The sequence below is a fragment of the Panthera pardus genome, unplaced genomic scaffold, assembly GCF_024362965.1.
Source record: "Panthera pardus isolate Hobbes unplaced genomic scaffold, ASM2436296v1 HiC_scaffold_15, whole genome shotgun sequence".
NCBI lineage: Eukaryota > Metazoa > Chordata > Mammalia > Carnivora > Felidae > Panthera > Panthera pardus.
Genome location: NW_026526710.1, coordinates 38,168,002 through 38,185,740, shown reverse-complemented (window position 1 = coordinate 38,185,740; position 17,739 = coordinate 38,168,002). Strand labels below are relative to the sequence as shown.

General features: G+C 38.8%; 1 protein-coding gene across 2 annotated transcripts in view; it reads right to left on the bottom strand.

Annotated features, from left to right (window-relative positions):
• Positions 1-5,504: 5,504 nt before the first annotated feature.
• COLEC12 (collectin subfamily member 12) overlaps positions 5,505-17,739 on the bottom strand; it is a 194,998-nt gene continuing 182,763 nt past the window's right edge. For both annotated transcript variants that reach the window (XM_053902482.1, XM_053902483.1), the window contains one exon: positions 5,505-6,961. In XM_053902482.1, coding sequence (XP_053758457.1) covers positions 6,942-6,961 — 20 coding nt within the window. In that variant the 3' untranslated portion in view covers positions 5,505-6,941. The remainder of the gene's footprint in view (positions 6,962-17,739) is intronic.

Genomic DNA, 17,739 nt, shown 5'->3' with positions numbered 1-17,739 from the left:
TCAGGTCATGATCTCATGGTTCATGGGTTTGAGCCCCACATCAGGTTCTGGGCTGACAGAGTGGAGCCTGCTTGGGATTCTCTGTCTCCCTCTCTCTCTTTCTGCCCCTCCCCCACTCACGTGCACACACTTTCTCAAAAATAAATAAGTAAACACTAAAAAAAACAGTGAACCTCAAAAGAAACCTCATATATGAGATAAATACATAGCCATCTGAAAAGTGATCTGGAGTTCCATTTGCTCTGCAAATACCCACCTCCCAACTACTGTGACAACTTCACAAGATCCCTTTGCTCCCCAGAGCACAGTTTACAGACTGCTGTGCTTTGATATAAAGCAAAGTATTGATGATGTGGTTTGGGTGGTGGATCTTGTGGGGGATTAAGGGAAGGGAGAGTTCACTGGGGCTGGAGACTTTGGAGGAAGTGTTTTGAAGATGGGTATGTCTTGAAAGGGAGTCATGTTTGAACCAGGAGAGTTGGGGGACACACTTCTTGGCAAGGTAAAGGACAGAGATAGGATGAGTAAAGGCCCTGGAGGGGGAGATGGGGTAGAGGCAGAAAGGGTGTCAGGGTCCAATAAGGAAAAGGTGGCATAGTCAAGCTGGGTATTGAGGAGAGTGTAATGATGGGGTGATTGAGAAAGCTGCAGCAGGTTTAAGGAAAACAATAAAAGTGTGGAATCTTGGAGCTAGTGTATCAGCAAGCCATTACTAGGGGTAAGAGGAAGTTGCTACTCCTGGACCCAGGGACAGAACTGGACCACCTAACAGGAGGTGTGGCCTTTGGTAGAGAGGTCCCACCTATTCCTGGTGACCTTCAAGGAAGAGATGAGGGAAATAAATACCCCACTTAGCTCTTTTCTCCCAGTGCGTCTCATTGTCCAAACCAATTGGAAGCCAGGGAGGCCCTCTTCAAGGTGATGACAGATGTACAAGAGGGCAGACAGTTACTTTAACACTTCTCAAGCCGTTGGTCGTGTCACATCTGCCAATATTGGCCAAAGCAAGTCATGTGGCTGAGCCCAAGTCAAGGAGCAAGAAGGTCCCCTCCTCTCAGAGAGATGGGGAAATTGCCAGGTTGCCTGTGAAGAATTGGAACCAGTAATTCAGCCTATCAAAATTTCCCTTAAGAGGATGAGGTGGAAAACAGATTGTGCAGGAGGGGGATTAGTGTGAACAGCTTTGGGTGGTACGACTTCTATTTGTACTCCCACCCCCACCATATCCATCCTCCCTTCCTTTTATCATAATAGAATTTTCAGCTTGACACGTGACTCTATTTCACAGCTGAAGACAGTTTTTCCTAGCATTCCTTGCAAGTAAGTAAGGCTATTTGACTAAGTTCTGGGTGAAGAGATGTGAGTAGAAGTGGTATATACGGTTTCTGCCTTTAAAGGGATTAATTAACTTCTTTTCCCACCCTCTCCCCCAAGCCTGCTTCCTGGAATGTGGATGTATTGCTGAGCCCTCTTAGATCATGCTTGCTTCAGGATGGCAGAGCAAGAAGACTGCAGGAGGGCGGCTCCCCGGGCTGCTTATGTACCTATAGTCAGGTGCAAGGGAAAGAAGCCTCCAACTTTTTAAGGCTGCTGCTATTTTGGGTCTTTATTTCATCAGCCAAATCTGTAATTAATACAAATTCACAAAAACCTCTATTCCTCTGATACCCAATGGAAGGGATAACACAGAAGGAGGTATAAGTTTTGTTTTTGTTTTTGTTTTTTTCAGTCTTACTGGTATAAGGGAGAAGAGATCTCATAATTTTAGTTTTTCACCATGTTATCCCTATCTAGTATTTTGAAAGGATGCATTATCAGTGAGCTAGTTGCTGATGCAGTTTCCCTAATGATATTGGGACAGGTAGTGACAGGTCTGAACCAGTTCTGGACAATGCTGGTTCTATATGTGAGTGGAGGGCATGGCAGGCAAAGAGAGAAATGAGGGGAAGGGCAAACAAGCTCTTTGCCACTTGAGTATGTGTCATAACCAGGAAGTAGAGAGCAGGATTCCAACTTGGGCCCATTTGGCTCCAAAGCCCATCTCTCCTCATTTGGCACTAATTATATCAGAAAACTGGGAGAGGTCCAGCTACTCTAGAATCTAGAGTGGGTTCTTCAAACTAGCCTCTTTGGACATCCATGGCATTGGGGGCCTCTTTGCTAATTGACGTTGAAGGCAATGGTCTAGTACTTTTATCTAAACTGTGCAAATCAGGATTCCTACATTCTCTCTCTGGTCCTGCTAGAGAGAGGTAATCTTGGTGGTTTGAGATTTCTTGTGGCAAAGAACAAAATACAGTGGGAAAAGCCTAGGCTCTCAGGAAGGTCCTGGTTGGGAGTATAGAAGACAGTATGGAGGGGTGGAAGCTAGGCAGCCATGAGTTCAAATCCCAGTTCTTGGAAGATTATTTAATCAGTCCAATCTTTAGTTTTCTTGCATAAGGGTTGGAAATAGTATATGTCAAGTTCCTAACCTATAGTAGGTGCTACTATAGAGCCAGCACTTTGTGCTTGTTTATGTCAGGCCTGGCCTGGCTCCTGCTTCATGGCACAGGAATTAATTTTAAGAAGCTTGTAACTCCCTGCAGCTTCCAGCCATGATTTGGTGGGTCTTGGCAATTAGTGACATGTAAAGAATACACAAAACTCTGGTGCCAAAGGTTAGGAGACTGGTCAAAGGGCAATTCTCCATACCTGGCCAATAAGACTAAATTGAGACCCTTGGTTATGCCCATTTTATGACCTGTCTGAATGAGTTGTTAACAGAAGTCTCTACACTGGCAGCTTCCTCCTGCTCAAGTTGCACAGGTGACCCTGCTTTGCAAACTGAGGGCTAATGTCCTTTGACGGAGTTTGGAGGCTGGGACACAATCCCAACTATGGCAGGCTGGGGTGGACTGAGATAGTTTATTCATAGACCGTTCATTGAAAAATGTGAAAACCAGGAGTCCTGTCTCTGGGGAATTAATGTTAGTTTTCTTAAGCCTGCTTTTTTCTGGACTTTTGCTCAACTGGGCATGCTATATACTTATTTGAACAAGGATATCTTGGAGGAGAGGAAAAAGGATGAACAGGTGAAGCAAAATCTTTTCAACATCTGCTATGTGACTTATAAAATAAATATGACACCATGCCATTAAGGGATTCTTCCCAGGAAAATGGAACTGTTGTACAGAGAAACGCCTCAAAAAGACTGAAAAGTCTATCTGTACTTGTAAAATTGTTGAGTATAATGGTAAGAAAAGAGATACTCCATCACACTACCATTTAGAAAAGGTTTCTAAAGTTTTTCCCTGACTCAGGGCCATACTTCGGTAATAGAATGAATCTGTTTTATCATCTGATTCTTTCCACTCTATCTTCCATTCACGTTGATGGACTGAGACAAATATAATAAGCATACATCCAATATACTGGATGTATAATAACCAACTTTTAGCAACATGAATCCCTTCATTTCTCTTGCTTGGCTTCTTCTATTCTTCAGTTCTTTTAAGATTTCATAACTGGCCACATTCACCTTTCTCTCTTCTCAATTCAGTAATTTTTAGGTCTCTCATCTAATCTGTAGATCATCTTAACACATTGAAGGAGTTTTCTTCTGTTTCATCCAGATCACTTGTGCACAGTATTTGGCATGCAAAGAGGGATCTGCTCTACATTTTTTGGGAAAGGATTCAGACAAGAAGTGATGCTTGGGCTGAATCTTAAAGAAGGTACTCTCCAGGTATAAAATACAGGGAAGGAATCCAGGTAGAGTATGGGGGTGAGAAACCACATGGGAGAAAGTACAGGTGGCTTGGAAGGCTGTTTTGGTGCATGGATGAGGGAGGGTAGGGTTGCAGCTGGAGGGAAGGCTGGACATGTGGTTGGGAACCTGGGATCCTTTTGAAGATTTTAGGCTAGGGATATGGGGTAGGATAGAGTTGGATTTTAAATTAAGAATGAGGAACCTGATCAGATTTGCATTTTTGAAGGCAAATTGAAGGCATTTTGATGACAGCAGTGTGGGCTAGGGACAAGTCTTCCAATCATCCTGTTTCCTCAGTTTTGCATGAAGATTAGAGGAGATAATGTATGTGAAAATGCTAAACATTTAAACAGTTATTCTTGTGTGACTTCTCTGAGTCATGAGTTAATATGCTTACTTTTTCAAGAAGAGACCAGCTTTGTCATCTGAGGCAAAAAACACATGCTTGGCATTGTTACCTGATTTATATAGCTCTCTACTTCCTTAAATATCTGGTTTTTAAAATGGGAGTGGCTATTACCATTTGTATTACCATTTGTTGTCTACTTTAGCTTACATTTTAACTCCTACAAATTGGAAGGGTGAGAGGAGATTTATAATAGAAGATAATAGAAAAGAAAGGGTTTTTTTCCCCTCCTGGTTGTGCATTCATTCTTTTAAGAACCATTAGAAAGAAAAATGTGGGGTGCCTGGGTGGCTCAGTTGGTTAAGTGTCCAACTCTTGATTTCAGATCAGGTCATGATCTCTTGGTTCTTGAGTTAGAGCCCCGCATCAAGCTCTGTGCTGACACTGTGGAATCTGCTTGGGATTCTCTCTCCTGCTGTCTCTGCTCTTCCCTGCTGCATGTGCATTTTTTTCTCAAAATAAATACACTTAAAAAAAGAAAGAAAATCATTCTCCTTCTCCTAGTATCAGGTTACGTGCCCGAACAGACTTTATCATATCTCATTAAAATTCTCCTCCCAAAAGAGCATCAGTTGTGAGTAGGTGAACAGAAACCTGTTGTATAAAGAGCTAAATGTACAGAGAAGTACATAAGGTATCTTATAATGTGTGATATTCATCTGATTTTATTCAGTGTGTTATTAAGAAGGACCCCTGTTCCTCAAAAACAGAATTTTCAGAGCTCAAGTCAGAATCCTATCTCCTTAGTGATGGTGGGACCTAGGAAGTGGTGTCACCTCCTTGAGACCCTCCCCTTTTCTGTCAATGGGGAGGGTAGCAAGGCCTGCTCGATGGGGCTGTTAGGAGGATGACGTGAGATGGTCTGACTAAAGTACTTCCCATAGTACCTGACAAATGACAGCACTGTAAGTTATGATTAGGGCTGGAGAGAACCATCTCAACTGAGAGAGCTAGCACTGTTCCCTTCTGATGATGGCATCACATGTGCTCGCTTCGGCAGCACATATACTGATGATGGCATCACACATTTAAGTTGCTTCTGGGCATGAATATGAATTGACACTTAAAAAACAGGAAGAGGATGAAAAAGCAGATTGGGTTTAATCTATAAAAGGTCTTGAGGGATTGGGTTTAATCTGTGGAAGGCCTTGACCTGAGAAAATACTGGAGTCCAGTGCTTGCCTTGTGTCACAGGGCCCAGATGACGGTGAGTGCTGCCAACCTGACCAGGCCACGTGAACAGGACAGCAGGGCATAAAGGTGCGAGGAGATGGTTGTTTTCAGCTACAGAGATGGCATGAATGGTGACCAGGGGTTAAGACAACATAGTCCACACGGCTGCAGGTGTGAAAGTCAAACTCTGTCTTTATTCTTTTACCATTTTATTTGGGATAGGTAGCAGCACTGCCTGGGGAGCTCCTTGGAAGGGGAGGAGAGGGAATCTGTTGGTTGGAAATCTTACCTTTGAGCATCAATTATATCTAATGCCTATTTTCAGCACATTTCATGTTAGACTTTTTGATGGCAAGTCAAGGTGTAGAAGGTAGATGGGCTCAGAGGAAAGGTTCTTTGCAACAGTTCAATGTAGTGGCCAAAAGTTTACTCTTGCATTTCATCATACGTGTACCTTGGAGTTATGTTTTTTGGAACCTGCCTTAAGAAAACACAAACTTTCCAGGTAGCATATAGCTGTCCCCATCTTGCTTGCATCTCTGCCTTGGTTGATGAGATGCCATACTTTGCTGACAGTCACTAGTGGCTCTGCTATTGGTCTGATATGAAGCACATTCATAACTCAGCCATAAAATAGGGCTTTCTAGATAGCCAGATTCTTTCCCAACAGATACCTCTCCACCACCCCTAACTCCACCAAAATGAAGTAGAAGCACATCCTGAGTTGACCACTTTCTCTGGGCCTGGCCAGGCACATAGTAAGAATGTTGGCTGGTGATGGGCTCAAAACACAGCCCACTTGACTGAGCCATGTATATGCTCAGGCTTGACCTACCCTGGCAAAATCTGCAAGGATATTTTTAGACATTTCAAGTGATTGACTCCTCTGAGGAAATGATACATTAAAAAAATATATATATACACACATATTTTTTTTTAAAACCACAACTGAAAAAAATTCTTTGCCAATGGGTAGAATTAAGTCTGACAAGAAACCCTAAGAGTTTTTTTTTATTAGTACCATTATTGTTTTCTTTGGCTCCATGTATTATATTGGTAAGATGACAAAAAAAAAAAAAAAAAAAAAAAGGAAGAAAAGGAAAAAATTGTAAAAAGGCAAATATTTTGTACAAAAATACAAAGTTTTAAAAGCTCTTTAAGTATATTTCATATCATTACTAAGAGTTGGCCTATATATCTGTGTGTCTGCATATTTTTCTTACATTTGGGATTTTAGAAATGTACGGTACGTTTACACAGTATAGTTCTCCCTAAAGCTCAACAACCAATGATAGCCTTTTTTCTGATTGGAGCAATCCATACTTTGGAAGATGTGATTTGCATAACTGTGCAGTTACTGGCTGAAAAAAATCTATGTGATTCAGTCCATTTGCATACTGAAAATCTATACATCATACTGGGGGGAACATTTTAGTTCTGAAATCCTTGAGTAAAGGAAGATGGTAAAGATAACTAGCTGTCAATTTTTTCAGTAATTTGTTTTCAGTGCTTTTTTTTCAATCTGGTGAGAAGATGATGCAATCAGAAAGAAGTATCCTTTGCCCTTGAGAACCATCTGAAAATCTGTTCTTGTTATTACATCACAGTCCATTATAATGCAGATGGTGGTACTACAAAAGAGGAAAAACAATGGGCGTTAGTTTTTCTTAAAGAATAAACAATGTACAATTCAAAAAAAGGACCACATATTTTTATAGGAAAGATTCCAAAATACATCAATTATTTTTTTCAAGAAATGCCTATAAGTTCATATCCAGATTAACTAAAAGGTAAATGTCTCCTTTAAGGAGTCCATTCTGGGGTCAACTTAAATCTCAAGTGGCCAAACAAGGCAAACAAATGACAAACCTGGGTCACTTCTCACCCTCTACTGTAATTCTTTTTTTTTAAATTGAATATAACTGACATACAATATTAGTTTCAGGTGTGTAATATAATTTGATATTTGTATACATTGTGAAATGATCACCATAATAAGTCTAGTTAACATTTGTCATCACACACAGGAAAAAAAAATTACCTTTTCATTTATATCCAAATTAGTTAGCATATAGTGCCATAATGATTTCAGGAGTGGAATCCAGTGATTCATCCCAACGAGTGTTCTCCTTAAGGCCCCTTGCCCATTTAGCACATCCCCCCACCCACAACCCCTCCAGCAACCCTCAGTTTGTTCTCTGTATTTAAGAGTCTCTTGCGTTTTGTGCCCCTCCCTGTTTTTATATTATTTTTGCTTCTCTTCCCTTATGTTCATCTGTTTTGTATCTTAAATTCCATGTATGAGTGAAGTCATAAGTATCTTTCTCTAATTTCACTTCGCATAATATACTCTAGTTCCATTCATGTTGTTGCAAATGGCAAGATTTCATTCTTTTTGACTGCTAATACTCCATTTTGTAATATATATATATATGCATATATATATATATATACATACATACATACCACATCTTCTTTATCCATTCATCTGTTGATGGACATTTGGGTTCTTTCCATACTTGGGCTATTGTTGATAGTGCCGCTATAAACATTGGGGTGCATGTGTCCCTTTGAAACAGCATACCTGTATCCTTTGGATAAATACCTAGTAGTGCAATAGCTGTGTCATAGGGTAGTTCTATTTTTTTTTTTAATCTAAAAATTTTTTTTAAATGTTTATTTATTTTTGAGAGAGAGAGAGAGAGAGAGAGTGTGAGTAGGGGAGGAGCAGAGAGAGAAGGAAACACAGAATCTAAAGCAGGCTCCAGGCTCTGAGCTGTCAGCCCAGAGCCTGATGCAGGGCTCAAACTCACGAACTGTGAGATCATGACCAGAGCTGAAGTTGGACAGTTACCGACTGAGCCACTCAGGCGGCCCAGGGTAGCTCTATTTTTCATTTGCTGAGGAACCTCCATACCATTTTCCAGAGTGGCTGCACCAGCTTGCATTCCCACCAGCAGTGCAAAAGAGATGCTCTTTCTCCACATCCTCGCCAACATCTGTTGTTGCCTGAGTTGTTAATGTTAGCCATTCTGACAGGTGTGAGGTGGTATCTCAGTTTGTATTTCCCTGATGATGAGTGATGTGGAGCATTTTTTCATGTGTCGGTTGGCCATCTGGATGTCTTCTTTGGAGAAGACATATTCATGTCTTTTGCTCATTTCTTCACTGGATTATTTGTTTTTTTGGGTGTTGAGTTTGATAAGTTCTTTAGAGATTTTGGATCCTAACCCTTTATCTGATATGTCGTTTGCAAATATCTTCTCCCATTCTGTTAGTGGTTTTATCTTTTTGCTAATTAAACAGTTTTGCTGTGCAGAAGCTTTTTATCTTGATGAAGTCCCAATAGTTCATTTTTGCTTTTGTTTCCCTTGCCTCCGGAGACATGTTGAGTAAGAAGTTGCTGTCGCCAAGATCAAAGAGGTTTTGCCTGCTTTCTCCTCGAGGATTTTGATGGCTTCTTGTCTTACATTTAGGTCTTTCATCCATTTTGAGCTTATTGTTGTGTATTGTGTAAGAAAGTGGTCCAGGTTCATTCTTCTGCATGTCACTGCCCAGTTTTCCCAACACCATTTGCTGAAGAGACTGTCTTTATTCCATTGGATAGTCTTTCCTGCTTTGTCAAAGATTAGTTGGCCATATGTTTGTGGGTCCATTTCTGGGTTCTCTATTCTGTTCCATTGATCTGAGTGTCTGTTTTTGTGCCAGTACCATACTGTCTTGGTGATTACAGCTTTGTAATACAGCTTGAAGTCTGGTATTGTGATGCCTCCTGCTTTGGTTTTTGTTTTTCAAGATTGCTTTGGCTATTTGGGGTCTTTTCTGGTTCCATAAAAATTTTAGGTTTTTTTTTTTAAGCTCTGTGAAGAATGCTGGTGTTATTTTGATAGGGATTGCATTGAATATGTACATTGCTTTGGGTAGTATCGACATTTAACAATATTTGTTCTTCTAGTCCATGAGCATGGACAATTTTTGCATTTTTTTGTCTTCTTCAATTTCTTTCATGAGCTTTCTATAGTTTTCAATGTATAGATTTTCACCACTTTGGTTAGGTTTATTCCTAGGTATATTATGGTTTTTGGTGGGAAAAAAATTTTTTATGATGGCTTTATTTTTATTTTTATGTTTGTTTATTTATTTATTTTGAGAGAGAGAGAGAGTGAGCACAAGCCGGGGCGGGGGGGGGGGGGGGAGAAAGAGGGAAAGAGAGAATCCCAAGCAGTCTTTGCACTGTCAGTGCAGAGCCCAATATGGGGCTCAAACTCCTGTATCGTGAGATCATGACCTGTGCCGAAATCAGGAGTCCAATGCTTAACCAACCGAGCTACTCAGGTGCCCCTAAGTTTTTATTTTAATTCCAGTTAACATATAGTATTACATTAGTTGCAGGTGTATAGTATAGTGATTGAACAATTCTGTACATCACCCAGGGCCCATCATGAGAAGTCCACTCTTTAATCCCCATCACCTATTGCACCCTCCCACCACCAACTTCCCCTCTGGTAACCACCAGTTCTCTATAGTTCAGAATCTGTTTCTTGCTTTCTCTCTCTCTCTCTCTTTCCCTTTGTTCATTTGTTTCTTAAATTTCACATATGAGTTCAATCATATGGTATTCTTCTCTGACTTATTTCACTGAGCATTATATCCTCTAGCTCCAGCCATATCATTGCAAATGGCAATATTTCAGTGTTTTTAATGGCTGAATAATATTCCTTTGTATTTATATATATACTGCACATTTATCCATTCATTAATCAATGGACACTTGGGCTGCTGTTGTAAATAATGCTGCAATAAACATAGAGGTGCATATGTATTTCTGAGGTAGTGTTTTCATTTTTTTCAGATAAGTGGCCAGAAGTGGAATTATTGGATAATATGGTAATTGTATTTTTAATTTTTTAGGAACCTCTATGCTGTTTCCCATAGCGGCTGGTATATTCCTACCAACAGTGTACATGGATTTCCTGTTTTCCACATCCTTGCCAGCACTTATTTCTTTCTGAGCACAGCCATTCTAACAGGTGTGAAGTGATATCTCATTGTGGTTTTGATTTGCATTTCCCTGATGATTGTGATGTTGAGCACCTTTTCATGTACCTGTTGGCCATTTGTATATCTTCTTTGGAAAAATATCTTATTCCGGTCCTTTGACCACTTTTAAATTGGGTTATTTGGCTTTTTGCTAACGAGTTGTTTGAATTCCCTTATGTATATTGGGTATTGACAACTTGTCAGATACATGATTTGAAAATATCTTCTACCATTCCACAGGTGGCCTTTTTTTTATCCTCATGGTTTTTATTCAAATCTTTTTAAAAAATTTATTTTTATCCCCGTAGTTAACATACAATGTTATATTAGTTTCAGGTGTACAATATAGTGATTCAATAATGCTATACATTGCCCAGGGCTCATCATGATAAATATACTCTGTAATCCCCATCTTCTATTTATCCATCCCCCAACCCATCTCCCTTGTGGTAACCATCAGTTTGTTCTCTATAATTAAAGAGTCTGTTCCTTGGTTTGTCTCTCTCTCCTTTCCCTTTGTTCATTTGTTTTGTTTCTTAAATTCTACATGAGTATAATCATATGGTATTTGTCTTCACTTACTTCACTAAGCATTACATTTTCTTGCTCCATGCATGTTACTGCAAATGGCAAGGCTTCATTCTTTTTTTTATGGCTGAATCGTAAATATACACCACATCTTTTTTATCCATTCATCTATCAATGGACGCTTGGGCTGCCTTTTCATTTTTTTGATGGTTTTCTTTGCTGTGCAGAAGCTATTTAGTTTGCTGTAGTCCCATTTGTTTATTTTTGCCTCTGTTGCCTTTGCTTTTGGTGTTAGATTCAAAAAAGTCATTACCAAGACTGATGCCAAGGAGATTACTATGTTTTCTTCTAGGGGTTTTATGGTTTCGGGTCTTAAATTCTTAATCCATTTTGAGTTAACTTTTGTGTATTGTGTACATTTCATTCTTTTGCACATGGCTGACCAGTCTGTTTAACACTATTAAAGAGACTGTCCTTTTGCTGTTGTATATTGTTGGCTTTTTTGTCAGTTAATTAATGATATATGTGCAGGTTTATCTGTGGGCTGTCTATTCTGTTACATTGATCTATGTGTCTGTTCTTATGCCAATACCATACTCCTTACTATTAATTCAATCTTACTATTAATCTGTCAGTTCACATATTCTGTTTTCTTTGTTATTCAGTCTTGGTAGGTTTATGTTTCTAAGAATTTATCCATTTTTTTCTAGGTTGTCAAATTTGTTGTCAATAATTGTTCATAATAGTCTCTTATGATCCTTGTATTTCTGTGGTATCAGTTGTAATATCTCTAATTTCTGATTTTCCTTAAGTGAGTCCACTCTCTTTTTTTCTTGAAACTAGATAAAGTTTTGTTAATTTTATCTTTTAACGAACTCTCATTTTCACTGAGCTTTTATATTGTCTTCTTAGTCTGTATTTTATTCCTTTCTGTTTTGCTTTTTATTTCCTACCTTCTACTAACTTTGGACTTCATTTTCTAGTTCCTTGAGGTGTAAACTATGTTATCTGACTTTTTCTTGTTTATGGAGGTGGGCATTTATTGCTATGAACTTTTCCCTTAGAACTCCTTTTGTTGCATCCTATAACTTTTGGTATGTTCTATTTCCATTTTCATTTGTCTCAAAGAATTTTTTGATCTTTCTTTTGATTTCTTCTTTGAGTAATTGGTATAGCATGTTGTTTAATCTTCACATATTGGTGAATATCCCAGTTTTCTTCTTACAACTGATTTCTAGTTTCATACCTTTATGGTCACAAAAGATGTCTGGTAGGATTGCAATCTCCTTAAATTTATTGAAATTTACTGTTTTGTGGCCTAATATGTGATCTATTCTGAAGAATGCTGCATGTTCAGTTGAGAAAAATATGTATTCTGTTGCTTTAGGATGGAGTGTTCTGTATATGTTGGTTAAGTCCTTCTGATCTTAAGGCTGATGATTCCTCATTGATTTTATTGTCTGGCTGATCCATCTATTTATGTAAGTGGGGTATTAAAGTCCCCTGCTATTATTGTATTGCTGCCTATTTCTCCCTTTAGGTTTGTTAATATGTGTTTCATATATTTAGGGGCTTCTATATTGGGTCCGTAAATATTTACAAATGTTATATCCATTTGTTGGATTGACCCCTTTGTTATTATCTAATGCCCTTCTTTGTCTCTTGTACAGTCTCTGTTTAAAGTCTATTTGGTCTGATATAAATACAGCAACCCCATCTTTCTTTTGGCTTGTTTTCATGGTGTATCGTTTTCCATCCCTTCACTTTCAGTCTGTGTGTATCTTTATGTCTAAAGTGAGTCTCTTTTTGGCAGCATATACATGGGTCTTGTTTTCTTATCCATTCAGCCACTTTGTGTCTTTTGATTGGAGAATTTAATCCATTTAAAGCAACTGTTGATAGGTGTGTACTTACTGCCATTTAAAAAGTTGCTTTTTAAAGGAAATTAAAAGCAAAAATGAACTACTGGGACCTTATGAAGATAAAAAGCTTCTGCACAGCAAAGGAAACAACCAATAAAACTAAAAGGCAACCAACGGAATGGGAAAAGATATTTGTAAATGACATATCGGACAAAGGGCTAGTATCCAAAATCTATAAAGAGCTCACCAAACTCCACACCCAAAAAACAAATAACCCAGTGAAGAAATGGGCAGAAAACATGAATAGACACTTCTCTAAAGAAGACATCCAGGTGGCCAACAGGCACATGAAAAGATGCCTAACGTCGCTCCTCATCAGGGAAATACAAATCAAAACCACACTCAGATATCACCTCACGCCAGTCAGAGTGGCCAAAATGAACAAATCAGGAGACTATAGATGCTGGCGAGGATGTGGAGAAACGGGAACCCTCTTGCACTGTTGGTGGGAATGCAAACTGGTGCAGCCACTCTGGAAAACAGGGTGGAGGTTCCTCAGAAAATTAAAAATAGACCTACCCTATGACCCAGCAATAACACTGCTAGGAATTTATCCAAGGGATACAGGAGTACTGATGCATAGGGGCACTTGTACCCCAATGTTTATAGCAGCACTCTCAACAATAGCCAAATTATGGAAAGAGCCTAAATGTCCATCAACTGATGAATGGATAAAGAAATTGTGGTTTATATACACAATGGAGTACTACGTGGCAATGAAAAAGAATAAAATATGGCCCTTTGTAGCAACGTGGACAGAACTGGAGAGTGTTATGCTAAGTGAAATAAGCCATACAGAGAAAGACAGATACCATATGGTTTCACTCTTATGTGGATCCTGAGAAACTTAACAGAAACCCATGGGGGAGGGGAAGGAAAAAAAAAAAAAAAAGAGGTTAGAGTGGAAGAGAGCCAAAGCATAAGAGACTCTTAAAAACTGAGAACTGAGGGTTGATGGGGGGTGGGAGGGAGGGGAGGGTGGGTGATAGGTATTGAGGAGGGCACCTTTTGGGATGAGCACTGGGTGTTGTATGGAAACCAATTTGACAATAAACTTCATATATTGAACATAAAATAAAATAAAAAATAAAAAGTTGCTTTTTAGTTGTTTTTTTTTAATTTTTTTAATGTTTATTTATTTTTGAGATAGAGAGAGACAGAGCATGAACGGGGGAGGGTCAGAGAGAGAGGGAGACACAGAATCCGAAACAGGCTCCAGGCTCTGAGCTGTCAGCCCAGAGCCCGACGCGGGGCTCGAACTCACGGACCACGAGATCATGACCTGAGCCGAAGTCGGATGCTTCACTGACCGACCCACCCAGGCGCCCCAGCTTTTTAGTTGTTTTATAGTTCCTTTCTAGTCCTTTCTTCTCTTCCTTTGTGATTTTATGACCTCCCCTACTGGTGTGCTCAGATTCTTTATCTATCAACTATAGGTTTTTGTTTTGTGGTTACCATGAGGCTTACATACAACTACTTATAGCAGTCTATTTTAACTTGGTAACAAGTTTGCTTTCTAAAGCTCTACAGTTTTATTCCCACTTCCCACATTTTATTTTTTTGAGGTCACATTTCATATATTTTTATCTTGTGTATCCTTAATTATTGTATAGTTATTTTTATTACTTTTGTCTAATGACTAATCCACCACCTTTACTATTTACCTTTACCATTAAGGTTTATACTTTTGTGTGTTCTCTTGTTCCAATTAGCACCCCTTTTTCAGCTTAAAGAAGTCCCTTTGACATTTCTTGTAAGGCTGGTTTAGTGGTGATGAACTCTGTTAGCTTTTGATTATCTGAGAAACTCTATCTCTCCTTCAATTCTGAATAACTTTGCCAGGTAGCGTATTCTTGGTTGGAAGTTCTGTTCTTTGAGCATTTAAAAAAATATTCTTTGAATATATAATGCCACTCCCTTCTGTCTTGCAAAGTTTCTGCTGAAAAATCTGATAGTCCTATGGGGGTTCCCTTGTACATAACAAGTTTTTCTCTTGTTTCTTTTAAAATTGTCTCCTTGTCTTTAACTTTTGACATTTCAATTGTAATGTGTCTTGGTGTTGGTCTCTTTGGGTTCATCTTCTTTGGAACTTTCAAGGCATCCTGAATCTGAATGTCTATCTCCTTGCGTAGGTTAGGGAAATTTTCTGCCCACCCCCTTTTCTCCTTCTACAACCCTTATAATGTGATGTTAGTATACTTGATGTTGTCCTATAAATCCCTTAAGGTATCTTCACTTTTTTCCATTCTCTTTTTTTGTTACTCTACTTTGGTGAGTTCCACTGTCCTGTGAATTCACTGATCCTTTCTTCTGCTTCATCTATTCTGCTGTTCAACCCCTCTAAGATATTTTTTCAGTTCTGTTGTTATATTCATCAGCTCTGTGACTTCTGTTTGGTATTTTCTATCTCTCTGGAAGTTCTCATCATGTTCATCCATTCTCCCAAGTTCAGTGAGCATCTTTTTAAATAATTATCACTGAGGTATAATTGACATACAAGGTTATATTAGTTTCAGGTATACAATATATCGATTTGGCAATTCTATGCATTATTTAATGTTCTCTATGATAAGTATAATCATCTGTCACCATATGATGTTCTGACAATGTTACTGGCTATATTCCCTATGCTGTACTTTTCATTTTGGTGACTTATTTACATTATAATTGTAAGTTTGTACCTCTTAATCTTCTTTATCTATTTTGCCCATCCCACCAAACCACCAATTTGTTTTCTGTAATTAAGAGTGTTTTTCTTTGTTCATTTGCTTCCTCTTTTAGATTCCATATAAATGAAATCATATGGTATTGGTCTTTCTCTGAATTATTTCACTTAACGTAATGCCCTCTAAGTCCATCCATGTTGTTGCAAACAGCAAGATTTCATTCATTTTTTATGGCTGAGTAGTATTCCTTTGTGTGCATATGTGTGTGTGTGTGGGGCTCTCTCTCTCTCTATATATATATGCATGCACACACACACATCTTTATCCGTTCATCTATCAATGGACACTGAGTTGCTTCCATATTTTATCTATTATAAGCAATGCTGCAGTAAACATATAGAGAGTGCATATATTTTTTCAAGTCAGTGCTTTCTTTTTCTTTGGGTAAATATAGTGGAATTGCTGGATCATATGGTAATTCTATTTATCATTTCTTGAGGAATCTCCACACTGCTTTCCACAGTGGTTGCACCAATTTACATTCCCAACACTGTGCACAAGTGTTCCCTTCTCTCCACATTCTCACCAACACTTGTTATTTCTTATCTTTTTAATGTTTATTTTTGAGAGAGAATGAGAGCAGGGAGGGGCAGAGAGAGGGGGGGGGTTTGAGGATCTGAAGTGGGCTCTGTGCTGACAGTGGATACTTAACCAACTGAGCCACCCAGGTGCCCCTATTTCTTGTCTTTTTGAGACTAGCCTGGCTATTCTGACTGGGGTGACATCTCCTGATGGTTTTGATTTGCATTTCCCTGATGATCAGTGATGTTGAACATCTTTTCATGTGTCTGCTGGCCATGTGCATGTCTTCTTTGGCAAAATGTCTATTCAGGTCCTCTATCCATTTCTTAGTCAAAAAAAAATTTTTTTTTGGTGCTGAGTTGTATAAGTTCTTCATAGTTTTTGTATATTAACCCCTTAGATATATTATTTGCAAATATTTTCTCTCATTTACTAGGCTTTTAGTTTTACTGATGGTTTCCTTTTCTGGCTCTTTAAAGGTGGGGATTCAGTTTCCTATTGCCCTCCAGCTTCCTGGGGTTTTAGCCCCACTGATGTGATGTCCCTCCCATTTTCAGTTAGTCATAGTCGGGGTTTGGTTTCCAACTACATCTCTGTCCTTCCTACCTTTTATGATGTGGCCTCCTATGATTAGTTATGAAAAGTCTGTTTTGCCACTTTTCAGGTTGTTTTCAGAGTTAAGTCACATGGTGGTAGCTGCTATCTTGGTGTGTCCTTGCAACAAGGTGAACTCAGGATCCTCCTACTCTGCCATCTTCCCTGGTGTTCCAGTTAGCATCTTTATGACCATTACTATGAGCACTTTATCAGGTGTATTACTTATCTCCATTTTATGAAGGTTTTCTTTCCCCTGAAGTTTTATCTTGTTCTTTTGTTAGGAATATTTTCCTCTGTTTCTTCATTTTGCTTGACTCTCTCTGTTGGTTTCTATGTATTAGAGGAAACAACCACCTCTCCCCGTCTTTTTTTTTTTTTTTTTAATTTAAAAAATTTTTTTTAAATTTAAATCCAAGTTACTTCACATATAGTGTAATCATGATTTCAGGAACAGAATTTAGTGATTCATCATGAGCACACAGTGCTCATCCCAACAAGTGCCCTCCTTAATGTCCATCACCCATTTAGCTCATCCCCCCCACCGAACTCCTCTCCAGCAACCCTGTTTGTTCTCTGTATTAAAGAGTCTCTCATAGTTTGTCTCCCTCTGTTTTTATCTTGTTTTTGCCTCCCTTCCCCTATATTCATCTGCTTTCTTAAATTCCACATATGAGTGAAATCATATGATATTTGCTTTCTCTGACTTATTTCGCTTAGCATAATACACTCTAGTTCCATCTACATTGTTGCAAATGGTAAGATTTCATTTTTTTGATCACCGAGTAATGTTACATTGTGTGTGTGTGTGTGTGTGTGTATGTATATGTATATATATGTAGCACATCTTTATCCATTCATCAGTTGATGGACATTTGGGTTCTTTCCATACTTTGGCTATTGGTGATAGTGCTACTATAAACCTTGGGGTGCATGTGCCCCTTCGATCAGCGTTTTTGTATCCTTTGGATAAATATCTAGTAGTGCAATGGCTGGGTCATAGGGTAGTTATGTTTTTAATTTTTTGAGGAACATCCATACTGTTTTCCAGAGTGACTGCACCAGTTATTATTGCCA